The sequence below is a fragment of the Hippoglossus stenolepis genome, chromosome 4, assembly GCF_022539355.2.
Source record: "Hippoglossus stenolepis isolate QCI-W04-F060 chromosome 4, HSTE1.2, whole genome shotgun sequence".
Lineage (NCBI taxonomy): Eukaryota > Metazoa > Chordata > Actinopteri > Pleuronectiformes > Pleuronectidae > Hippoglossus > Hippoglossus stenolepis.
Genome location: NC_061486.1, coordinates 3,171,742 through 3,198,760, shown reverse-complemented (window position 1 = coordinate 3,198,760; position 27,019 = coordinate 3,171,742). Strand labels below are relative to the sequence as shown.

Here is a 27,019-nt window from a genome sequence, read left to right as displayed (position 1 = left end):
AATTCTTAATTTACTTCCTCCCAAGGACAAGGCCTCCTACACAATGCCACCTATATGACATCTATATTTATTCCGCGCCAAATGCCAGCACTGCTGTTATGCTAACACCCTTCGGCTTTTATGGAGCCAGACTCTGTGTCCAAATATGTGTCAGTAGAAAAGCGGCATAATTCACTGGAATAGTGGGCTGTGAACTACAGCGACCTTATGCCGCTCATTTGGCGGAGAAGGTATTAATAGTATGGGAGGGAGCACCTGGTGGCAGTCTGAGCCGTGGTTGTCATAGTGACACACTCGCCTCAGTCTGTGTTCATTACTTAGAGTCACATCGAGGTTTGATTCCAGTAATAATAGCAGCAGCAGCAGCAGAAGTCGCTGTAGTAGTAACAGATTCTATCAGCTCCTCTTGCCTGTATGTGGGGAAATCTTCCTCCGAATTTAAGAAAAACCTCATTCACTGAGATTTACGAGGTTCAGTTTCAAAGCCACTTATTGTTATCGAGCACTTATTATCTAGAGGGAGGGGGCTGGAGATCTGTCATGTTTTCACAGCACAGTGGATTGGTAATGAATTAAATAATAGGTTTTGGGGGAAGGACATGTGAAAGCAGTGCTCATCCTTAGCAGAAGCTGCATAATAAAACTATCTCAGCCACAGACCGTTTATAAAGATGGATGACACGTTTTCACCTTCTCTCGTTTTAAAATAAAGCTAAAATATGCATGGTAGCAATGAGGGGAAGGAGCTGTGGTATCGAGGTCGATCGGCCAATCGCGAGTTCGTCTCAGCTGTTAATCGTGATGTTTCACCACATTTTTTATAGCATCACATAAGTAATTGATTGATTTTAATTTGGTCCATGTCAAGGCGGGTTTATGAGCTACACTGTAGCCAGCCACCAGGGGGCGATCAAGGGGATTTTGCTTCACTTTGGAGGAAGCCGTCTTATCGTCCATCTTTGTATCCGGTCTGAATGTATATGACAGTGAAAGGGTTTGTTTTAATCCCTCTACTGTTTCTTTTGCATTAATAGTATTAACATAAAAAGTGGTGGCACAAGTTGGTAATACTTTATAACTTCTATAATATATATATAAGTGTAACATTTTATGGTTTTAGATCTAAATAAAATCAATATTCAAACCCGATTTGATCTAATTCGAGTCACTTTTTCAGCTTCTCCTCGCAGACTTCCTGCTTTGGACCCGTCATCGTACTGCAGCAGATTCTGTTTGCTCCCCACACGAGACTTTACTTGTCAGGACCATTTGCTCCTTTTAAAGTGGATTAGAATTGAATTCAGGAGCCTGTATTGTGTTGTAGTCAGTGGCTTCACGTTGGAAACAATGGTCGGTGTTTGCTTCTCCGCCTGGTGCGACTGCATCATTTTAATTTCATTGTTTCGATCTATCCTTTGTCCCCAGCTCTCAACGTGCTGCAGTGCGTCTATTAATTTGTCTGTGGCAGGTCTGACACGGTTTTTCAATTATGGTGAGGTTGTCTCACGGAGCCTCTGGCATTAGGGGGACTGTGCTTCTTCATATATGCAGTAGCTGCAGAGCCTGTTGATATATGGTCTCGTTGGGGAATAGACTTGGAACTTTGGTTGTTTGTTTTGATTTGTATTCTGCTTCGTTACACTGAAAACCACAGGAATTTGCTGTGTGGTGCAGTTTATCCTCTCTTCATTTGAAACACTGTGGAAAAAGAAATAGGTCAGCATAATTAATGGGCTCCACCTCAGGTTGCGGGGATCAGAGCCCCGACCTTGGAAGTGAACCAAAGTTGGGATGCAGTCGTCCTGCAGGGGGTGGAGGCGATCTGGTTTGATCAGGTGATGGGCTCCACCCTCCTTACACATGAATACACCCATTACACGTGTCCCACATGCCCAACGTCCTGCTGTAAAGAGCAGAGGCTTCCCACAGACAAAGTTGTCATACATGACGCACCTCTTACTGCTCAGAGCCCCCACATGGGAATCCTGCCCCACGCCCTCTGATTCATAATCCACAGCACACCTCAGTTCCTCTGCTGGGACCTCACTGCTCCAAGCTATCTCCTTCTTTAACCTTCATTCATCCAGGCCGTGATTACTACTGTGAAGAGACATTGACACATTATCACACCAGAGAACTGCCCAGTACCAGCACAGTCTTATCTGTGGGCCAGCAGCAGATCGGGGATAACGTGTCTTATTCAAGGACAACGCAACAAGTGGTAATGAGGGGGGGGCTGAGAAAGAGACATGGGTGTGGCTGATGTCGTCAACAAACATTATCTAAGACACGGTTCAGTGACCAATACAATAAATTAAACCGTCAAGCTGGACCATTAGTGACAATCTTCATTAGGTGTTGATAATTGTAACGTCCACTGTGATATTAATTGAAGTGTTCCTGATCACCCATGCATTTAACAACACACAGAAATGTTTTGACTTTTGTTTTTGTCCAACAAAGACAACATGCAAGTTAAGGTTTAACTCTCAGTGCACATGTTGGGGTCAGAATAACAATTTGTGGTCGACTAGAGTAAGTTTACATTTTGTTCTGTTATAAATGCATATTATTTGTATCATATTATACACTGCTGCAGTGCCCCCCCCCTCCTTCTGAAACTCACGATAAAGCCTAATATTGACAATTGAAGTGTCCTGTCTCATTATGCAAACTTTCAAATGTTGATGTCGACCAAACGATCGTCTACCAAAGAGTAAAATTAGTCTTTGTTTTTCTGTCTCAATGCACATTGTTGACATTTGCTTGGTGGCACCCGGCAGCGAGTTGTTCACGTCCTCTTCCTTTTTCCCTCTGGTGCTGCATCACAGTGTTAATGGTGCAGAAATAAGAGCACACACACACATCAGAAATGGTTATGACTCAACTTTATTTTGTTAGAAATGTGCAGGGGAATGCACGAGTGGCAGTTGTTGCCGTGAGCAGCCTATTGATTTCGCTGTTCACCGTGTGGAACTACCTGCAGGTTCTCGGTTTGCCAGCACTGCAGCACTATGCACAGCCCAGTGGAGATATACCACACTCACCTCGGGCTGCTGATTCCCACTGAAGCTCCAGTTCACACAGATTATTTTAATTTTAAAAAGCAGCAGAGTGACATTTTCTTAATTGTTGATGAGGATTGGAAAGGATTACATTTTTGTTTTGAGGAATTTGTTAGTTTATCTTTTTTCTCTAGTTTCACTTTTGCATTTACTTGAATAATAAAAGCTGACTCATTTCTGCTGGATACCGTTCACTTTGCATTAAGCTCCACATACAGATGACAATTTGTCAAATGAATCATTCATTTGGCTGATTTTAATGAAACAAAATAAAGTTTGTCCACCAGAGACTTTCACACCAACATTTACACAAGTTTTACTAGAATCCCTATTAAACTTTCACAACAGTCGGAAAACAAACAGAAGTTTATATACGTTTTCTCTTCAAATTAATGAGATAAGGGAACTGGGGCCGTAGTGAGGGATTCCTGCAGTCGGAAGGTCAGATCATGTGGGCGGGCACAACAACTTTCTCATGGGCCAGCAGACAACTATATAATGTGTGTTTGTGTGTTGTTGTGGTTGTGTGTATGCAGGTGTGTGAAGATATTTTTCTTTTCCCCCCCTAATGAAGTGTTTTTAGCACTTTTGCTGACCTGGCAGTAAAGCTCCTATAGAGAAACCCACTTTCTTACCAATCATCCTGTTGTGGCCCGTACTCGACACACAGATCTGTTTTCAGTTCACTTTCTGTTCATTCTCCATCCTCTGAAATGTATTTGCCCACAGTCACAGCTGGTTTTCTCACAAGCCGCCTGGAGAAGCGTGAATCCTGCTGTGGTTTGGCTGGTGGCGTGGACACTGGTGACGGGACATCTGTTTCCTAAACTGAGCCCAATGGGACCCAGTTCTATTTCACTGGCCAGCGTAGAGTCTGCTGCTAGATGTCATCGCAGGCTGTTGTCATGTGGCTTTGACTTTGGGATGGGGAGGCTAAATCTGATGGTGTGTAGTTTGGACTCTCCAATATCAACAGAATCTCATCATCATCAATAGTAATTTCATATCCAGATGATGCATATTGTTACTCCAACGTTTGAATTGAGGCCTTATCGCTGCAGATGCAAGTTACAACAACAGCTCTTAACTTTTTCCATGTTCGTGATTCTTTGGCGTTTTGTTTATTGAGGTTATGTTTTCACTTTGTTTGACAGAGAGATAACTGCTTTACATGCCACTTGTGGGTATATACGCACGCAACTGCAGCTGAAACTGGGAGGTCTGTCTGTCTGCGTGGACGGTAAACACTTTATGGATGATAGTGCAAAGTGGCCAATCGAGCTGCAACCAAGGTTTAACAGTGCAGCAATAGAGCAAAACACCAAGTTACAGATTTCTGTAAAAGTGTGTGAACTGGTCTGCAGATACATTTCCAAAGAACGGTTTTCAGGTCCATGTAAAACCACATTGATGAGACAGAAGTCGCCATGCTTTTAAATATGAGCTTCTCATTTTGTTTTGAAGTCCTCATGTTCAAAATCACCCCGTTCTGAACCCTCAGAAATATCACTGTGAAGAGCGATTTGCAGCACAATGAAATAAACATTACGGCATCATAAGCTGCTTGGGGGATGTAGGTCGGTAAAGATCGTTGATTTTGAGGAGTAACTAAAAATGCATTAATCACCATAACAGAGAAAGATCAGTCTGACTTGCTATTTCAGCCACTCTTGCACTTTTGCTTCTGACCTTTTCATGTACAGTCTATGCGTCTGGCTGTCGATTGAGTGAACAGTCTGGATAGAAGCACACAGTCCATAGAACTGATGAGAAACAGAGAAATAGAAATGTAAGAAACATTAGATTCACACGTCCTGCAGCCGAAGAGGTTGTTACTAATTCTCTCTGCACATCATTTGCTTTATATATTTTATTTTCTAATTCATGGCACCCTGGCCCTGTCTCCTATGACTACACACAGTTGTGTCTACCCTCGCCCAACTTACTTTCTGTCTTTTTCCTCTTTCCTCTGTTCGATGTGTTAAAATCTGCTTTTTCACTCAAGTCCATCATGTGTTGTAAATGTCAAAGCAATTTTTTTGCCATCAGTGCAAAAATGGAACTGGACGAGTTATGTGACAGTTCAAGGATCCACGGCTCTGTCTCCTCCTCCTCCTCGTTTTTACCTCTACGTTAAGCACATCTTACCAAATTTCTCATTTACTGTTTCTACCAACTGTTTTAATGCTGCTTATGTAATGAACCACTTGCTTAGAGCATTTTGGTGTTTTTTCATGTGTTGTTAATGTGTAAGTGGTGTAAAACACACTCCTCTGGAACTAAGTCGTCCCCCGAGACTTGGCTGGATTTTCTATTAAGGATTTTGCGTAGGAGTGTGTATTGATCCATCACTTCACGGCATTTCATTATATTGGAGAAAGAGCAACACTAACAAGACAGCGGGGAACATTGGATTGGACAAGTAATCAGAGATACCCGTCAGACGTGGTCGTGGGCTTGACACAGATACTGACATGTCAGTATCATTAAGCCACACTCACATTTTCCACTCTGTTCACGCACAGGAAGAACGGAGCAGAAGCAAAACACACATTTTCTCTCTCTGTCATTTTATATTGCTTATATAATGGTCGGCATCCTCGAGAAGTCATTCAACTCTATAAATCAGAAAACCCAGAAACCTGCGCTTTGATTATATTATATTTTATTGCGTGTATATATTGTTGGCTTGTTGAGACGGTTGTTGTGCTGACGTTGGCCGACTGGAAAATGTGAGTATAGCAAATCTAACTGAACCGGCTCAGTCAGGTTTTTCTAAGATAATTATAAAGATTTGTGACGGATAAAAATATCATCTCCACCTTAATGCACCTGAAGAGGGACTTTGTGTTTGGCACAGACGCTCCAAGGCCCTGAAGCGCTCACGAAAGTATAAACACCATTCTCCCAAAAGATATTCCTCAAGTTGTTGTTTTGATGACGGGTTTTTTTTCCAGATCTCCATCCAACACTCCCATAGGTGTTTAATTAGCTGGAGCTCTGGAGACTCTGAAGACTGTAGCACATGATTCACATTACTCTCACACTCACTAACTCATCGAGTGATCCTCCGGCCCTGCAGAGGCCTGGTCGAGCTGGAAACAACTTTTTTTTTAACTTTCTTTAATCGGATGTCACATTTTTCAAGGGAGCCTAAAGTTAACTTATCAGAATAGCTGATTGATTTGCAGCAAACATGTCGTGCTAAAGGGACAAGTTGAACCAAAGCAAGCCAGAAATAATCTTCTCACTTGCATCTACAGTCTTGTGTATTTTCCTCCCAATTTATTCCGTTTTTCCTCCACCTTCACAGACTGTGCAGACAGATGAGGGTTGTCCGTGCATTTGATCAAGATGTATGTGTTGAAATGATGTTTTGCATGTGTCAGTGTGTGTCCTCCCTCGACAGCAGTGAGACACTTGCTATTGACCCATTAATTATTAGTCCATCATCTTGTGCGGTGCAACACATTCTGCTCGGGCAATTTACCATCCGCTGTCCGATTGTCGTCCGATGTGTGATTTATCATCTCAGTAGCAGCTACCTGCCTCTGTTCCCTCGCTCGCTGAGGGAGGAATGGATTTCTGGAGAGAGAGAGAGAGAGGGGGGGGATGAGGGGGAGAAGGGGTTTTGGTAAGGGTGTAAATCTGGAGATAAATTTGGTGTAGCGGCATGTACGCACAGAGGGGGGGCCTTGGGGATCAGCATTTATGATTTCCCCTTAAAGTCAAAGCATTATTTGTAAACAGATAATGCAGTTCCTCGATGATTCAATGCAGTCACTCCCCACGTATATCTCAAAGATCTTCTCCTCCTCCTGCCCGGCCCATTCCTGGTGATTTATAGAGGCCTGAAGACTTGATCTTTATTCAGCGGGGCCTCCAGGCAAACCCGATAATACCAAGGTCCCTCATAAATTCTGCCCAACGTCCCGCCCTGTTTTACCCCGAGCTGCACCCTTTTCTCTTTCTCCAAACTCGACCCCGAAAGAGTAAAGAGCTGCGTCAGGTTTCTCTGTGAGGTGAATTCGCAAGTAGCCCTTCAGGACACGTGTGGTTAAATCACTGAAGAAACGGCTGCAGTTCACCAGCAGAGTCAGAGGTCCCCGACGGCTGCGGTCTGGCAATATCAACGCCAATCAGAGACGGGGATGAGTTGTGAGAATGTTTTGGCACACGGTGAAAGCAGGTAAATACGTCTGAGACCAACCAGTGTTTTCATGGGTTGTAAATTAGGCTTATTGGATTTTAGGGTATGGCTCAGGAGAACCGAGGAAACGTTTGTTTCTTTATCTCCCCCCCGGCAGATTATTTTTATTCCGAGTCCAAGAGATTGTTTGTTTGAATATTTCCTTGCGACGTCCCGGGGCTTTTTTCATCACATCCAAGTAAACAACAAGAGGGAAATGAGAGAAATGCAATAAATATAAAGTCTTATTGAACTTGTGTTTTAAATCACATGAAACATTCATGTTAATCTAAATAAAAATAAAAACACATAGTAAGGCCAGTTGGGTTTTTCTTCATGTGGTGGACATTTAAAAAACAAAATATTTAGTTTATAAGTAAATGTGGGATAAGGGGGTTTTATTCTATGTTGACATTAGAAAGGAAATATATTAACATCATGACCATTCAGATGAGTGATAATCAGATGTGTGTTTTCATCGCTCAGATTTACGAGACTCAGATTCTGTTTTACATCTTGAAGCTCAAACAGATACTGAAGTGAAATCCTCGCAGCTTCCACCGATCCCAGATCAGTTGTATCTGCCGTCTTCACAGTGTTTTTTCGCTGTGTATTTCGGGAGCTCGGCTAATGACGCACTCTCCTCATGGCTCCCTCACACCTTTCTGCTCTCAGCCCGACTCATCAATAGTTTGTCCGTGCCAGAGGGAGCTGTTCTCCCCCCCCCCCCCCCCATCACTTGTAGCCACAGCACAGATTGGCCAATATCGATCAGAAAACACCCGGCGTTCAGCTGCTATTTTGATTGATTTCCGTGGCCGGGGCCAGATGGTTTTTCACTTCCTCCTCCAGTTCTGTCAGCGGTCGAATCAGAGATTATTTGTCAGCTCAGAAAATATATACTGGGGATAATCGTCAGTTTATGAAGCCTTTTTGTCATCGATACACTTCAGACTGAATAAAAGACCTCTTTACCTAAAGACCTCTTTACCTACAGACCTCTTTACCTAAAGACCTCTTTACCTAAAGACCTCTTTACCTAAAGACCTCTTTACCTAAAGACCTCTTTCCCTAAAGACCTCTTTCCCTAAAGACCTCTTTACCTAAAGACTCACTTCTACATTTCATCTCCTTATTCATGACCCCTTCACCATCATCCTACTGCAACACAGTTTCCACACTTCCATCATTTCTCACGGTATGTTGTGTCTGTCCAGGGGGTGACGTACTGTGGGGAGAGCTCTGCCAGCACCCTGACCATGGCCAACGTCCCCTGGCACCAGGAGGTGGTCGCCTTCGTCCAGCAGCTCGCCGACATGCTGCCTCAGTACGAGATCGCCTGCGAGCACGAGCACTCCAACTGTTTGCTCATCGCACACACCAAGGTAAGAACGCTGCTCCAGGGGAGCTCATACATAAAAACACCAAACGCACACATGTTCGGCGTTTACACTAAAACACAACTAACGCTACATGTGAGCTTGTAAATGGATCAAACGTGCTTCTATCGTGTTAGCTAGCTCCGACCTGGTAGTGTAAGGAACACGGCTTGTTGTTCTGCTGAGTATTAGATGTTGCATCTTATTTGTCAAATATGTGCCAAGAATTTATTGGTTCCAGCTTCTCAAATGTGACAGTCAGAATTCTCTTAGTCCGCTGTGTTCGTAAGTTTGAGCTTTTGACTGTTGATATGACAAACCAAGCAACTTGATGATAAAGAAATAAAGCGTTTTTCCTCTATTTATAAGACTGAATATATACGTTTGAATAGATTATTAGTTTAGACAGAATAATTCGATTTTAAAACAAGTTATTGATCAGAAGCTTAAATTCTTACTTTCTAATAAAAATACAGGTTTGTTTATTTACTGTCAACTACATGATCAGTAAAACTAATTACCTGTAGTGTCAGACTCCTTCTAGTGTGTGTAGATGGATGTGTGTTCAGTAGGAGCCTCAGTCTGATGGATATTTACTAAGTGCAGCTCGCTGGCTGCTGCTGCTGTTTCTGCACATTAGCATTTCTAAGTTATCCGTGTTATCAGTGGACGCAGACGGTGGACACTGCATCAGCCTCCACACACACAGTGGATGAGCTGGTGATCCTCTTTGCATCTGTTGTGATTCTACATCGGCTCTTTTCAAACACAAACACACAAACACGAGCTTTATCTATTTAAACGGCTCATAAAGTGACTGTTTAAATTTGTGTTTTGATTTAGTCTTTTTTGTGTTATTTAGATTATCAATTCTCTGCCTCTCCTTTCCAAATATGAATCAGTGGTTTACTCTGGCAGCCGCTCGCTCACAAAGCCTCAGTCAGTGGGGGGGTTCTGTCCGTCAATGATTAACAAATGATGATTAATTGCTGTCTTGACTCTCACTGGCAGAACAGATCACACACTCATTCACATTTACAAACACAGACACACATGAATGATAAGTGATGTTTTATCACTGTTTCTTTTACCACCCAAACTAACCCTTAGTTTTACAGGTGTATTTACCTCTGAGGAACCTGCCGGCTCTTTGTGTTGGAGCCGTATTCGGAGGGTTAACAGGAAAGAAATCATCGTTTACACCTTTAAATGTGTTTATCCTGGATCAGGTTGGAAACGATCACATGAAAGATGCATTGAGGACACATTGTGATCTGATTGATGGGCAGGGAAGCATTGTTATAAATGCAATTACGTTGTCGATTCACATACCTGGACAGAAATAATAATCATACACAAACATTCCAATCCACTGAGGCAGTGATTTAAACACACGAAGCAGTCCTCACCTCAGTCCTCACCTCAGTCCTCTCCTCAGTCCTCTCCTCAGTCCTCAGTCCTCCCTCAGTCCTCTCCTCAGTCCTCTCCTCAGTCCTCTCCTCCTTCTCTCCTCACTCCTCTCCTCAGTTCTCTCCTCAGTCCTCTCCTCAGTCTCACTCTTCAGTCCTCTCCTCCTCTCCTCCTTCCTCATCCTCAGTCCTCTCCTCAGTCCTCACCTCAGTCCTCTCCTCAGTCCTCATCCTCTCAGTCCTCACCTCAGTCCTCTCACTCCTCTCCTCACTCCTCTCCTCACTCCTCTCCTCAGTCCTCAGTCCTCTCCTCAGTCCTCACCTCAGTCCTCTCCTCAGTCCTCCTCACTCCTCTCCTCAGTCCTCTCCTGTCCCTCCTCAGTCCTCTCTTCTCCTCTCTCCTCTCTCCTCAGTCCTCACCTCAGTCCTCTCCTCAGTCCTCTCCCTACTCTCTCCTCCTCTCCTCAGTCCTCCACCTCAGTCCTCTCTTCATCCTCACCTCAGTCCTCTCCTCAGTCCTCCTCAGTCCTCTCCTTAGTCCTCTCCTCAGTCCTATCCTCAGTCCTCACGTCAGTCCTCTCCTTAGCCCTCTCCTCATTCCTCACTTCAGTCCTCTCCTCAGTCCTCACTTCAGTCCTCTCCTCTCCTCAGTCCTCTCCTCTCTCACTCCTCTCCTCCTCCTCTCCTCCTCCTCTCCTCAGTCCTCTCCTCAGTCCTCTCCTCACTCCTCTCCTCAGTCCTCACCTCACCTCTCCTCCTCCTCTCCTCAGTCCTCAGTCCTCTCCTCAGTCCTCACCTCAGTCCTCTCACTCCTCTCCTCAGTCCTCTCCTCAGTCCTCTCCTCATTCCTCACTTCAGTCCTCTCCTCAGTCCTCTCCTCAGTCCTCTCCTCTGTCCTCTCCTCTGTCCTCTCCTCTGTCCACTCCTCAGTCCTCTCTTCAGTCCTCTCCTCACTCCTCTCCTCAGTCCTCACCTCAGTCCTCTCCTCAGTCCTCTCCTCAGTCCTCTCCTCAGTCCTCTCCTCAGTCCTCTCCTCAGTCCTCACTTCAGTCCTCTCCTCAGTCCTCTCCTCATTCCTCACTTCAGTCCTCTCCTCAGTCCTCACCTCAGTCCTCTCCTCAGTCCTCTCCTCTGTCCTCTCCTCTGTCCACTCCTCAGTCCTCTCTTCAGTCCTCTCTTCAGTCCTCTCCTCAGTCCTCACTTTATTTAAGAAACTCGTGGATGGAGGGAGGAAAAGACCAATTGGAAAAGTGTTGCTACCATCTTCTTCTTCTTCTCCTATGCAAATGAAAGTAGGAGGTAAGAATGAAGCGAACAATCAGATCTCAATGTGGACGCTGGTTTCACAAATTAATACCAGTTATAAATGTTATCAGGTTATAACAAATACAATTGAGAGATAATAAAAACATGATAATGATTCCTCTTCATGTTGACAGTATGAACTCAGGCTTCATTCATTTGGTTCTGGCTGGAAATAGTAAACATCCAACATTTAAGGGGAACTTCTATAAAAGGAAATCTATTTATAGCCGCGCCAGCAGCGCAGCTTGAGGCACCGACCATCTCGGTTTGTCAGTCGACTGAATACCTGCAGAATAAATGACATCCCCCGTCGGCCACAGCTGTACATGGTGTCTGGTGCTGGTTAGCGAATGTTAGCATTCTGCTATCCTAGAACTAGTCTTACAGAGCGGCAGCAGAGATGTACACTTTCCTCCAAAATGCCATTTGAAGATTCAGTTCTGGTTTGTAAAGATAGACTCACTTACATTAACTCAAAGATCATCATCTCTATCAGTACCTTTCTGTTGATGACACACACACACACACACACACACACACACACACACACACACACACACACACCCCCAGGAGACAAGACGCTGTTAGAAAGACTTAAATTCTCTCTTTTCTCTCTAGGACACATCATTGTTTCACTGAACTGGTTTTACACCTTCTCTATATCCCCCCCCCCTCTCTCTTTTCATTATCATCGTTCTCTCACCTTCACAAATATAGATGTGGCCATTTGTGTGACTGCTTTAGACACATTAGACCAATTTATTTGCACCTTCTCGCCTACAACTGTCAGTGTTTCTTAATATATACACACACACACACACACACACACACACACACACACACACACACACACACACACACACACACACACACACACTCCCTCTCTTTCCATCTCTCTCCACTCCCTGCACGCGGTCACACAGATTGCAGTATTAGTGCTCGGGGCTCTGAGGCGGGATCTGTCTGCCTGTTAACTAATATCTGGGGCTGAGCCACCGTGAGGAGAATGAACAGCGTTCTGCACTCACACACTCACACACTCACACACTCACACACACACACACACACTCGTCTTCTCAGGCGTTTTAGGAACCTGTGAAAGGCTTTTTTAAGAAGAAACAGATTCAAACACACACACTGTACCTCAAATTAAAACCTTTTCCACTGTGTTTCTCTGTTTCCAATATGGAAATATTAATGTACACGTTATCAGGGCATTAATGTGTTTTTGTGTGATGAAGTACACGCATCAGATCTGGTGTTAATTCAAGTTCATAAAGTCAAATGTCTTGATTGTTGAAGACGCTGAGTTAAAATCCCCTGAAAACCTAAAAGCAAGATCTAACATCTGAGCTGAAATGACTATGAATCAGGGACTGAAAACAAAGATGGACGACACGTCACCACTTCCTCCCACTGTCCAGAATTGAAGTAAAAATATCCCAGATGCGTCCGCTGCCATTGTTCAGTATCGGGGGGGGGGGTCTCAGCTGTCAATCATGAAGTTTGACCCTGTTTTTACAGCATCAAATAACAAAGTAAACCCAAACTTATCAGAAACATAAACACATGAACATACATCAGTGTGATTAACGAGTATTTTTTGTACGTATTGTATTTATTGTTCTTGCTCCTGAATTTGATTGATCCACATTTTCTTTTGTCTTTTATGAGCTTGAAGGAAACTACAAGAACAATTCTATTACATTTTGAAACAGAAAAGAGTGAGATCATCTCTAGTTATGATTCACAAGTCACGCCTAGTTAAAGCTTACTATCAAGTACAGGATTAAAAGCAGCACTTGGAGTCATCTGAATTTATGTATCACAACTCGAGAAATTCTTCACTATTAAAATGAGGTCAACGGCAGAAGTTAAGAGGGAAAAGTGAGAATAAGACGAAAATTTAAGCGTAATCAGAAACTGGGGCGTCGAGGATGAGCCTGTTTAAATGTTTACAGAGGCGTGTGTGTGTCTAACCCAGCACGCCGCTGTCTTCGGGCGGACATCAATAATCCAGCAGAGTTCGGGAGCTGGAGGCATTTTTAGGTTCCTTCTGAGAACGTCTGAAGTCTGAAGTTATTTTGTTAAGTGTCTTCAGCGTCTCCTCAGCAGGACGAGAATCCTCCAGGTTTTAACTTGCATAACAGCCGAGTTTGAGACACATCAGCCGAGCGTGCGTGTCTGCGTACTTCACAGTCCTCGGATCTCAGTTGCAGATGCATGATATCAGTGTTTGATGTAGTCCTTTAAAGTGTGTGTGTGTGTGTGTGTGTGTGTGTGTGTGTGTGTGTGTGTGTGTGTGTGTGTGTGTGTGTGTGTGTGTGTGTGTGTGTGTGTGTGTGTGTGTGTGTGTGTGTGTGTGTGTGTGTGTGTGTGTGTCCTCTCCACACTGACACATCATCATTAGTTTCTCTGGGATCCTCCCATTCATAGTCATTTCTCTCCATCTTTGCTTTTCTCCCCCCTCGTTCTACTTTCATCTCTCCTCTTATTTTCCATCCACTTCTGTTTGTCTCGCTTCGACTGTGTACGGAGAAAACAACACACATCTACACAATTAAGACACAAACCTCCCTGACTCTCAGATCACTGTGAGGAGCCAAACTGTGTCTCTTAGCCTCCAGCTGTGCTGGTGCAGATGTTCGGCTGTCAGCTGAGCCGGGGCACAGACACACTGTCTGTAGTTCACAAACACAATTCAGCATCCACACTGACAGACTGAGAGACTGACGGGAACGTTTAGAAGCTCTAAAGATCAATCCTCAGTAGTTTGTCTGTTTTGTCTCTTTTACATCCTGAGATATTTGTTTAGAACATCATCAACACGCCCACTCGCTCGCTGGGAATTTTCTGGGTATTTCACTGCTGTGTTCTCACCTGGGAGGAGACGTGTGTTCTCACATGGGAGGAGACGTGTGTTCTCACAAATTCCCCAAGTTCCTCCTGGTTCACCTCCACCAGTCGACCTGAAGGTCTTTCCTCTCTCGTCCTCTAACCTCTACAGTTTATCTTGGAGCTCGTTCTGCAACGAAATGTCCAACACAAATCTGTCTCCCTGTCCAAACATAAGAAAATGACACTGACCTGAAAATTAATGAATATTTCAATTAGCTATAAGCAATAAAATGATTCCCTTTAACACAGTTAGCGGTGATATTTTAATGACTAATCAAAAGAACACACTATATTTAGAAACCTCTCCCTTTCAGACGCTTATTTTTCATTAAAGAAAACACAGGAGACGTGTGTGAAAGTCGGGTTCAGCTCTTTGTCGTGTGCCTCGACGTGAGCGCGCCTCCCGTGGCGCTCGCTTGCAGACGCTGCCCTCAGCATCCTCGCTGATCCTCAGCAAAGTCCCTGTTAGTGGAAACAACAGGGCCGTCTTGTTCTCTGCACAGAGCAGCTCCGCTTTGTTGCTCGGAGACCGAAGTTGTTTGCAGAGATGCTGCCTGAGCAAATATTAGCCCTTCTCATTACCAGAAACATTAACTCCCAGTAGATGCTGCTTTAATCTCCCCCTTCTCAGGCCTCATTAGCAATGCAGTGGGAAGCTTCTCTCTCTAATGGCTGAGGCAGACGCAGGCCAGCATTCAAACGCTCTGTGCCGTTACTCCCTCGGTGCAGAGTCTTTAACTGGGCAAATAAATGTGAGTCAGAACATTTTGTCATTTTGAGTCTTTTTCTCAGAATGTAATGTGGACACGAGGGGGTCGGGCCAAAGCTGCCGTGAACCTGAAAGAGCTTTTAAAGGCTGAAGGCTAAAAGCACAACGCTCATCCCCAGTGACGGGCTTCTGAGATTTTTTCATCCGGTTGCAGCTCATCGAGAAAATCCAAACAAATCCCGAGAGGGAGCTCCAGTTATCGAGGAGCATTTAAAGATAAAACTTTTGCTGCACGTGAACAGAAGTAAACATTCAGAGGACGTGTTGTGTGTAACTCGCTCGCTGCTCGGCCTGCTCTCTCTCTGTTTCTTCCCAGTATTTCCCAGTAGAGCAGACACTTTTCGGCTGCTCGCTCTCCTTCTGTCCATTTATCTCCCTCCTTTGTTCTCTTTACTATGATGGATGGCGAATCGGGTGAAGGAGTAAGAAACGGTGATTGATGAAGGAGAAGATGTGAGGAGAAGGGAGGAGGTGGAGCTGTTTTTTTTTAAAAAAGGCTAAAGTAACAGCGAGTGGCAGATGTGGAGCAAGACGCTCTGCCTCCTTCAGCTCGTCTTTAAATTCTCTGTTTAAATTTGGAATAAACAGCATTTTTCTGTTTGTACGTTTAACTTCTGTCAGGAGGTTATAATTTCATCTGCATTTGTTTGTTAGTTCGCAGGATTACAGAAAAGCTAGTGTTAAATTAAAGTTTGGTGCAGTTAAAGGATCCAGGAACATTGCAAGATACAGCGTTTTTCTAAATTTCCCTTGATTCCTCTGAATATTTCATGGATATCACCTCAATGCAAGAAGGTTTCTGGTTTGAATCCCGCTTTGGCCGTGGTCTTTCTTCGTGAAGTTTGCATCTTCTCCCTGTATTTGTGCAGGTTTACTCCACGTTCCCTGGTTTCTACAGTCACAACACACAGAGAGATTGGGGTTGTGTTAATTGGAGAATGTAAATTGTCTGTAGGTGTTTGTCTCTCGTCTGTTGTGTCTGTGATTGGCTCCAGTCCCTCAAAACCCTCAGAACGATAAGTGTTATAAATGATTGATGGATGATTCATGGATCTTAAAATCTGACATGTTTACAGGACTGATATTTATCTGTTTGTGAAATATACTTTAAACTCTGAGTTTCATAGCCGTGTTCGATCTAAAGATTGAGGTAATGATCTCGTTTTCTCGTTCAGGCTTCAGATACAAAACTTATATTTGTGGTAACTCACCTGTTTCATCATTTGTGACATTTTGCAGACCATAATATCCATTATTCAAAAATAAATTACTTGATTATTTAGCACTGAAAATACTTACTTTGAAGGCCGTCTGTTGTATCTTTGGTTTTGTGTTTCATTATTAAAACATCCAGTCGGATTCTTTGTAATTTCTAAAAACAAGATTTGCTCTAATTTGGTAATAAAACAGGTTTTTAAATGAATCCCACTGATCTTTAATAAGTTTTTCTACTCATGTGCTTTCAGTTCAAGGTGGCCGGCGAGTGGTGGACGTGGATCGACTACGAGCGTTTCCAGGAGTTAGTCCGGGCCCACGAGGAGAGCGGGGGCCAACGGAGCTTCTCGGCCTTGGACTACACCGCTAAGACCCCGAGCTGGGCTCTGTTCGGAGCCTCCGAGCAGGGATTCGACCCGACGGACACGCGCTTCCAACGACGCAACAAAACCAAAGACATCTCAGGATGCTGATAGAGAGAGAGAGAGGATGGACAGAGCGGGTACTGATTGCGAAAGAATAAGCCTCGATGATGATTTTATTCCCGTTCACTTTGAGTGGACAGTTACTTTTTTACAGCTGCTTTCATTCCCATCTACACTTATATTCTGTCCCTTGATCTTTAATCGTTTTGGCTCCACCAGACACTTCCCTCTCACTTCCTCCCTTACATTCCCCTTCGCGGTTATTTTGACCTGCTTCTTCTTTTGTTCGTACATGTTTATAGATGTTCTCCCTCTCTTTCCGTTCGAAGGAGTCACTGTTATAAATGTCTCTTGATTTAATCTTTATGAGTCTGGCAGCACTTGGGGAGATTTTACCCGGTTGAAGTGGAACCTGGTGGAGCCTCCACATCATCAGCCTCATTTCTGATGTGTTGTTTATAGCCCAGGACATGATTAGCATGTGAGGAGCGTCTCTTTCACTTCTCCTCCGTCTCCTCCGTGGGAGTTGCACATCTTTCCCGGACACCTTTTGCTCTTCCACCTACTCATTAGGACGGTGGCTGCGTCTCCTCCGCAGTGAGAGAGGAGCATCAAAGCTGCACCTCCACTGGGAGAGTCTCTTTACAGAAACAGGCTTCTTCTCACTGCGCTCTTTGTGTTTTGCTTCTTTTTTTTACCCCCAGTACAATTGTTGCTCTGTTGCACATTCATCCAGCGTCGGCTTCGCTCGGTTTCAAAGCTCCGAGCCTGGAACGTTCAAGCTTTCCACAGACGGTTTACACCAGTCGTACAGGTTTGCTCTACATAAGTAGAAAGTGGGTTATATTACACAACATTCCAACGTTATAATGATTGTATTTGACTTATTTCAGTATCTTGATGTTGAAAACACTTTGGGTAACACTGCTTGACGAAGTAGGGGGGGGGGATTTCAGTCTCAGGAAAACAAAGCCATCAGAAGCTGCTTTCAGTCATGCACCCACATTTTCCTGAAATTTTCCAGAGGGGTCGGATGTCGGATGTCAGACGTCCAAATATCTGAGTGGCTGCAGATATTTGTATATCTGGAAAATTCACAAGAATTCAAATATCTCAGGATGAAAAATATGAGCTGTACATGAAGACGTCAACTTGTTAAGACAAAGACAAAAGAGGGTTTTGGACGATAAAGTCCTGACGCCTGTCGATGTTCTGTACATAGGCTCCACCCCTCGCCTGAACGTCCCGGACTCAGGAAAATGTCCGCACCCAGTTTTCCAGAGTTCATGTCTGAAACCGGCTTTGTTCTAGTACGTTACAGAAGGTTATGGTCCTGAATCCTCTCATGACTTCACGTCTCCCAGCTCTTTGGTGAATAGACACAACACTGGGCTCATAAACAGTTAATCTGATCCAGGGTCAGTCCCCATCCAGGAGAATGTAGGAGCATCACGAGCAGTCATGTTACTTCAGTCCAGCGTTTCTGAGGAAAAAAGCCTTTACTGATATTTTAGTTTACGTTTATTTTAATGTGTTGTCTTTTTGAATGTGAACCCAGATGTTAACGTTTGATTTAGATGTGTGTTTCTGTCGGGATGTTGCAGGTGTGTGGAAACTGTCACTGTAATAAATGTGTTGGTAATAATCTGCTTTGTCATTTCACGTGTAAAACACACACACACACACACACACACACAGATGAATTCAGGTGCACTTTTCATACAGTATTTCTGGCAGATATTCATTTTTTTTTCACTTGGGACAAAGTGGGACGTTGACATTTGAAGACAATACTTTCCGAGCTTCCTGTGCTGCACTCAGAGGACGACAGATCCACTCTGGTTGAACAAGGACAGAGCGAAGTTCCAGTGACAATAAAGTTGCTCCTGTTCTTTCTTTATAACTTTACTCAGACGCTCCTGCAGAAAGTTGGTGACTGAGGCAAAAGTAAAGTCTAAACTCGGTTGTATTCAGAAATCTTCAGTTTCTCTCCCTCATATTAGATCCGGTTAATATGGATTTTTGGGACCAATTCTGACATCAGGGATAAAAACATTTCAGATATACTTTGGCCGCTGTTTATTAAAAACAACTTGGCAATGATTCCTAAGTTTAACTATAAACTTTATTGTAATAGGCAATAACGAAAAACAACCAAATAAAAATAACCTGAATTAGGACAATAAACATAAATGCACATCTGCATTATTTATTCTTTAAAATAAAAGTTTTCATACTTGATTTTAAGGAAAGTGTTTGGCCTCGGTGGAGGTATCGTCTTTTTTATAAAGAGTCATTTCAGTTTCCTGCCTAATTTTGTTAGTCTTCACATTTAATTTCCACAAGAATCAATTTCCCCGTCTGTCCGACAACCTTGGAGATTCAGATTGAAGCTTTAATTGCCTAATTAACATAACACCATCTATTTTAAATGTGTTACATATATTCCAGACTGGGAACTGAAAAGTTAATGTAGGATTTAAACATGTCCTTCGTCTCTGCTGCTCTGGCTGCGACTTGTTTCACTGGCGCACTTTAAACAGCTCCACTGGGCCCATTCATCACGTCCGAGGCCGTTTACCGTCCGTTCGTTCACAGTAATGATGAACGAGTCGTAAACGGACCGCAAGTGGTCATTTACTGTAAACGATGAATTGATTCACTGCAGCTTTTTAATGTATCGATCATCTCGTCTCGTTGCAGAAGCAGAAGTTAGAAGTTTGTCTGCGAGATGTTTATCTGCTGTAGCTGTGAAGCAGCTTTTCTTCTTGCAGATGCACCGTTAACTTCTGATAGAAATATATAAAGTTATGAAATAGCTTTTGTTACAATTCAGTGAATATGTCTCTTTAAACTCTAAAGAAGGTTTAGAGATCAGGAGAGAGGTTAATGAACTGAACTCAAAAATACGAATCTGGACAAAGAGAAAACTTGGTCGAGGTCAGAAACATAAAATACAAGGAAGGTAAAAGGAAGAAAGACAAAGTGTCATCACATGTTCTCTCATTGTCTGAGTCTGTTTCTGAACGTGTCTTTATCGTCCAAGTGTTGTCTCGACGCAGATCCCGGACCAGATGAATGTTTCATCCTGTGGACACGTGCAGGGATCATTTCTGAATGAGAATGTTTTTTTGCTTTCATTGTCCGCCAGTGATTCTACTCTAACACAGTCAGGGAGACAAATAATTCATGTTTGAGACCAAGTGAAAAAACATGTGATTACACTCACTGTTCACTCACGGTGATAACGTCCAATGTTGGTGTCTGTGTTTTTAGTTCTTCTGCTCTTACATGTATAAAAGCCCTGATTTTAAAAAAGCATTTAGATAAAACATGAAGCTGAAAACACACAGACACACTTGGCTTTGCCCTGACGCTGACAGATGGAGAGTTAACCGGCTTCAGTTCATCCTCAATGCTTCCTCCCCTCACTGAGCCGGTGATGTGTCATCTGAACGCTGATACAAATGGATTTTCTTGGCATTCAGAGAACAGAATCCTTTTTATTTTGAAGGGGTATTTTCAGTCAACGTTGGGAGAGTCCAGGATACATCTCTGGAGGCCTTCAGAATAAAAGTGAGCCTCGTATTCTCACAGGTTGATGTTTGCTGAGCGGGGGGTCAGCTTGTTCGCCTGTCGTCAGATCAGCGGGGGGTCGTCAGATCCGCTGAACTCCCAAATGGTCACTGCCCTCGTGGAGACGCTTGTAAAAAATACATGTCGCTGCTGCTGCTGCTTTTCCCTGCTTTTGTCCCAGAGGCTTTCTCATCCATCTTTTAAGCTGCTGGTGATGTGCACGAGCTCAGAGGCTGTAAACACCATCCAAGTGTGTGTGTGTGTGTCTGTCTGTGTGTGTGTGTGTGTGTGTGTGTGTGTGTGTGTGTGTGTGTGTGTCACTCTGAGCCGTCAGCTTCCACTCAGGGTTAATCAGCATATTTATAACCGTGGTGTCTCGGAGTGTGTGGCTGCTCGCCTGCCTAATGGTAATGTGCCCAAAACTCAAGGGTATGTGAAAGTGATAATGGCTCCTGCAGATGGCTGATAAATGTGTTGGATGTTATGTGTGATTCTGTGTTTGTCAGAGAAAGAAAAAAAAACTGTTCACCTCAAAGGGTGAGTGTTCACAGACGCTCCTGCAGCTCGAACCGTTTCTGAACGTCCCCCTCTCCCCCTCAGCTTCTGCGTGTACACGTTGGGTGTGTGTGTGCACGTGTGTGTGTGTGTGTGTGTGTGTGTTGTTTGGGCCAGATGTCGCCGAGCGGACCACCATCCCTCAGCCCGTCCTGTCTGTGTCCATCTGTAACTCATCTCCCCTCCTGGCTGATCTGGGTCGTCTCCATTATCTTGTCCTGGACGTGGTGAATTCCTTTTTTTCACCGTTGGCAGATGCTTGATTCAGCTTCATAGTTCACTGACTCCATGGAAACACATCGATACTTCACTGTTGGACAAACTCTGCTCATCTAGATGATAAGTTTATGGATGTGACAGTCAAGCATGAAATGTGGAGAGAGAGCGGGAAACACACAGCGTAGAGCCGGTGAGGAATCAAACCTGCAGCTGCTGCAGGACACACGTGTGTTTGTGCTGTTTTGTTTTTGTGATTAACTCTTTGGAGCTGATCGGTCAAAGGTTAAAGGTTAAAGGGATAGTTCACCCAAAAAAGAAGATTCGCTCGTTATCTACTCAGCTTTATGTTGATGGACGGGGGGGGGGTGAAGTGTTTGAGTCCACAAAACACTTCTGGAGTTTCAGGGGTAAACAGCGTTGCAGCCAAATCCAATTACAATTATGAAAAACAGTAAATGGGTAAAAGAAACTACAGAAAAACAACACAACATGTCTCCGTTCTGCTCCTGTGATGTCATCCAAGTGTCCGTGAGCCCCGACGTTCAAATTCAACTCAAAACGAGGTCGTTTCCACCAAGTTGTGAACCTCAAAGTCCTCTGATATCCTCACAAACCAGAAAGTTTGATCAGTATTTCAGTTTATAATATATAAGTTCAACATACATGTGTTTTCTCTAATGTTGCCCTCTGTTGCAGCTTTACGCTCCATCTCCTCTAGAAGCGTATTTAAATGCATGAACCTCAGTGTGTAGATGTAAAAGTTGATGTAGTGGAACAGAATCACATCTGAGTTCCAGTGTGAGGTGGTGATCTTCTGCTCCAGCTGTATATCGATGCCTCTGGACCAGAAGTCATGTGTCACGTCGGTGGAGCTCAGCTGTGATGACAACAGACCGACACACCCGACCTCCCGACCTCCTGACCTGTGGGACTTCACCACGTTCCTCACTTATCGTCCGGTGCTGCTGAAGAACGATCCCCCGGCTCGGAGCCGACATTTGCCCCCAGGATGGTTCATTGTTTTCTGCCTCTGTCTGAGCCGGCTGTTTGTGGGCAGCGACCTTGATTAGCTCCCGCGCTAATCCGCTCTCTAAACAGAGCGACTCAATTAACCAAACGGCCGCTTAGCCAAGGCGTCGCCCTGCAAACTGATGCCTTCGTTCTTGAAGGGGGGATTTGCATTCTAATGGCGAAATGGATTCTCGCCTGACAACCGACTGGTGGCAAATCACACAGCAGCGTGATGAATCATAGAAAATCTGTCTCAATAATGAGTGCTGCAATGCACGTGGGGCGCCCAGCGATTAGAGGAGGTGTGTGCTAATTGCCTGCTGTGTATCCTGGATCGTTCTTTCTTTCCCGAGGCTCAGCTGTCATATGGTCTGTTTCACAGCTCGGCGACTGAGCGGTCCACACAAAGGTTCCGCTCCATCGAACACAATTAAAAGATCACGTTAAAGTTTAAGGACTTCATGAACCTCCGCAGCTTCTCTTGGCTGTTTTATTTTTTATATGCAACTTCAGAAGTTACAAGATCAACGAGGAGATTTATCTGTCAGCTTCTGTTTCTCTCTCTCACACACACACACACACACACACACACACACACACACACACAGTCTTTGAGGATTTGCTCTGTGTTTGCAGTAAATCTTAAGATATTAACGAGAGGTTTAGTAGCGACAGACACAGACTGTGGATAAAGATGGACGACGCGTCTCCGTTTGGAGTCAGAGTGGAGCAGCAGTCGGGGGACGGAGCCACGGGGTCGAGGTCCGGGCCGATACACGGGCTCAACCAAACGTCAGCTGTCACAGAGAGAGCGACTCCTTTCATTTCAATACAAATGAGACGGTCTGGCCTCCAGAGTATTTCCGTGATGGCGTCACCAGTTGGTCCTGACCTTACCGCTGTCTCCTAGCAACAGAGCTGCTCATAAAGTTCTAATGCCCCTTGGTTTCTTTTTGAACACGTCTACCGTTTGCTCTTCGGTTGAGTTGAAGCTTGATACTGATGCATCGGACGTCTCGTCTTTGAGAAAATGCTTCATCACCGAAGCACAATGGACGCTGGGATCAGTTGGTGCCAGAGAAGGATCAGAGTGTGTGATTGATAAACGAAGCTGCGGCCGGTCAGCAGGCGAAGAGCCAGGTCCGACCGTGAGCTGAATCACGGCGAGCTGGTTATTCTGCGTCACGCGGGGACGACAGACATCAAGACCAGTGACTCTTGAATCAGCTCCAGAGTGAGACAAAGCTTGTATTTTATTACACAGGTTGTGTAGCACACAGGTTGTGTAGCACACAGGTTGTGTAGCACACAGGTGTGGACGTGCATGTGTGAGCCACACGGCCGCCGATGGAAGGTCGCAGCAACCGGAACTCTTTGTTCTGCACGTTTCAAATTGTTTTGTCTCATACCTGCGATCAAAGCTGTTTCCTGGTGTTGTTCAGTCACAGGGAAACAAAAAGACACACACCTGAACTTCAGGGACGAACCTGGTCCAGTTATAATTAGATCAGTTTGAAGCTGGAATCCAACGAACAGTCAGATCATCACTGAGCTCATTGGTTTTACAACACATTTAAAACAGGGTTTTCATGTTTCCTTGGGCAAGATACCGAACCAAAACATGTTTTGAATGGTTTGATTCCTGTGTGCAGAAGATGTGTAAAAGTACTTTAAAGCATTTGAGCGGTGGATCAGACTGGAAAAGCATTTTATAAAAGTCCATTAACCACATCTTTCTGATTGTTTAAGGTCTTTCTCACACGCTTACGTCTTTAGGAGTTTACATAATTAAACATGAAATCTACCACAAAGCCACACGACCACACAAACCTGCAGAGAAGAATATCCTTCGTCAAAAGTTCTCGTGTTCAGTCGTCGTCCTGGTCCTGGACAGAAGGACTCTCAGAAACGTGCAACATTTTCAAAATCATATTTATATTCAATACATTAGAAAAGTGAAGTGATAATCTTAAGGTCAAGGGTCCTGATTTGCTCCTGGGCCCTGGGCACATGCACACTTCTCCAAAGGGTTGTTGGGATATTGGTTCAGTCCATTTTCATCATCTCCCTCTTCAGCAGCAGAAGAGAGTAAAACCAAGATGGAGACGGAACCAGAGCGACAGGAGAGTGAATATTGGACGTAACATCACGTGATGGAGTGAATCAGAAGAAGTAGATTCTCTGTGTGTGTCGGCTGCAGCTGTGAATAGACGACTGTTCCATCAGTGTTACAATAAGACGAAGGAGGATCTGTCAGGTGTAAATCAGTCATTTATAAAGTTCTGGAGTGAACTCACCACACGACTGAATCCAGCAGCAGAGATTTTACACTATCGATGAGTCTTTTTCCTGCTGCTCTTTGTCAATTAGAGCACAACAATGTTCACGGCTGCTCAACCTCAGCTGTAAAGAGCACACGCGTGAAGACGTCCACCCATGTTTCATCACCTGAACACTCCAGGTATCAGCGGCTGCAAGCTGTAGCCCCCGTTCTCCAGCTCCTCCTGGGGATCCCACCCAGGACACATGGGATATGTAGTCCCTCCTGCGGGTCGTGTGTCTGCTCCCCGGTGAACACGGCAAAAATACCACCCAGCAGCAGCCGTAGAAAGTCCCGTAGGTTTGGGCTGAGTCTTATTTACCCCTTTGTTTAGCCTGCTGCTGGTTTGGCACAGTCTATGTGATTGAATATATGGATTTCAGGCCGGAGGCCAAACAGAAACCTCTGATCTTTCCCATAAAATAACAGAATGTGCCGTCATAACAGACCCGTCAGCGGCTCAGAGATATAACTGCCAACTTTACATCATTCTTTTACATAACTACATAATTTAATGCAGTTCATGCAATACTGCAAATGCCTTGTTGCATTAAAAGTCCAACTGTTACGCAACACATTACAGTTCCTGCCGTGTACACGCCTGTGCACGTTATGCTACAGATGGAAGGCTGATGAGAGACGTGTGGGAATTACCTGTTCACTCGCTAACCTCTCCCTGAATCACGCTGAGCTCCGTGTTGGCTTCGCTCTGTGTTGGCTTCGCTCTGTGGATTGGCAGCAGCCCAAAGGGTTTTATTCAAACTGGGTAAAAGCAGCGTTCAGAGCTTAAAACAGATCAAAGGGGGGAAAAAGACGGAAGAAGGAAAGAACACAAAACAGCAGAAACTCCTTCCTCTGGTCCAGAACGGAGCCGGGAGAAGGAAACACAAATATTCATTTGATTAATTCTGCCTTGAAAGAAACTGATGCTGCTTCGATTTGTAAGTTTGCTTCATAATGCCTTTCACCGCCGTGCACATCTGTAAACACAAACCATCGCCGTGCACATCTGTAAACACAAACCATCGCCGTGCACATCTGTAAACACAAACCATTTATTCCTCTGCACTCGTTTGTCAGTATAAGAACATTAATTTCACTCGAGCAGGAGCAGAGTGTCTTTATAATGAATCTGACGAGTCTTTAATCTTCATCGTGCACGTTAACCTGCATCACTGTCTCTGCTGTGATGAAGTTTCTCCACGAGATGCTCGTCATCTGTTTGGTTTGGTTTTCCTTCACGTGCTGCAAAGTAGATTCAGTCTGCAAACACAAGAACATGCTGTGATGTGAGTGATCATGAGAGGTTTCATGTGTGTGTGTGACTGAGCAGCTCTCGTCTGTGCACGTGGACACGTTGTTAGACACGTGACCAGTCCAGATCATTGGGTTGTTGTGTGGAGAAACGTTCTGCAGGTCGGTGGGCAGCGAGCTCGGCAGAAACGTGACGGAGCCGATACAGGAGCAGGAGCGTGAGCGGCGTTCAGCAGGTGTGATGAAAGGAAAGGAAATGTCAGCGTGTGCAGCTCGGCCTCCTGATGGTGACAGCAGATCCTGGGTGAGACAAGCATGTGAAATACTTCAGCCTGGATCACGAGGGTTGTAGAACAGAGATGAGGTCGATGACATTTTCTCACAAACTCAGTCCGAGCTGCTGCAGCATGTTGAAGAGGAAAAGGAAACACCACTCGTATGAAGGTCATCCCACAGAAACATAGATGCACAGCTGGTGTGAGAACTGAGTGAGAGGATTGCAGCAAGATTTCCTGCAGCTGTATTTTTGATTGAGAAAATGCCAAGACGTGAGAACAGGGATTTGTTTTGCACAATAAAAATCTAAATCAACCCTTGTCTGTCTGAGAGCAGTGGCCGACACTCTGGAGCTGGAAGCAGATTTCCAGGTGAAGACTCCGTCGTCTGTTCTTCGTACGACGTTTACAGTCTGACTAGTTTCTTTTCATCGCATGAGTCGAATGTTTCTCCACACAAAACACAAAGAGTGAAGCTTTTCGAAGGTGTTTTCGGTCCAGATGAAAGTTTGGCTCATCTCTATTAACAGCTGTCTACATTTAAAAGCTGATTAATTAAATAGCCGAAGCCGATCCTCTTCTTCTCTGCATCCGGACCGTTTACCTGAGCTGCTCAAACTACAAACCAGAAACCTTGTGGCCCCAAAATGTTGAGCCTCTCCTGATTCTTCACGTTCACATGTAGAGTCTGTTTACACAGATTACGTCTGACTGGATGAGGAAGTGGTGGAAATGCTGCAAACAGGAGACGTTTGTCCTCTTTGGTCCTGAACGTCTCCGGCTGCACAGCTGATCCCCGACAGTTTGTCTTCTAGGCTCTTAATGTTTCTGCTCAGTTTTATTTTGGTTCCTTCTGTCGGTAACGAGATTAAACAGCAGCAGGATATAAACTCATTTCCCTGTGTCCCTCAGTCACAACTAACCTGAACTTTAAGGGCTTCTCGAGGTAAATGTATTTACCTCTGTCCATAAAACACACTTCTGTAAATGCTCTAGATGTTATTATTCAAATGAGCACATTAGCTTTTATTGCCTCGTTGCAGCGAAACGTTCAAACTCATTCACAAACTCACTGGACTGTGGGAGGAAGCGACACTGAGCACAGTTAACTGCTCACAAGTGTGAAACACTGTGTGTGTGTGTGGTGTGCTGTGT

The 27,019-nt window shown here is 44.4% G+C and overlaps 1 protein-coding gene across 1 annotated transcript in view; it reads left to right on the top strand.

The window, feature by feature from the left end:
- Positions 1-18,299, top strand: part of tyw1 (tRNA-yW synthesizing protein 1 homolog (S. cerevisiae)) — a 49,575-nt gene extending 31,276 nt beyond the window's left edge. The window contains exons 15-16 of the mRNA XM_035154236.2: positions 8,472-8,639; positions 16,481-18,299. Of these exons, the coding sequence (XP_035010127.2) occupies positions 8,472-8,639; positions 16,481-16,702 (390 nt within the window). The 3' untranslated portion in view covers positions 16,703-18,299. The remainder of the gene's footprint in view (positions 1-8,471; positions 8,640-16,480) is intronic.
- Positions 18,300-27,019: the final 8,720 nt, after the last annotated feature.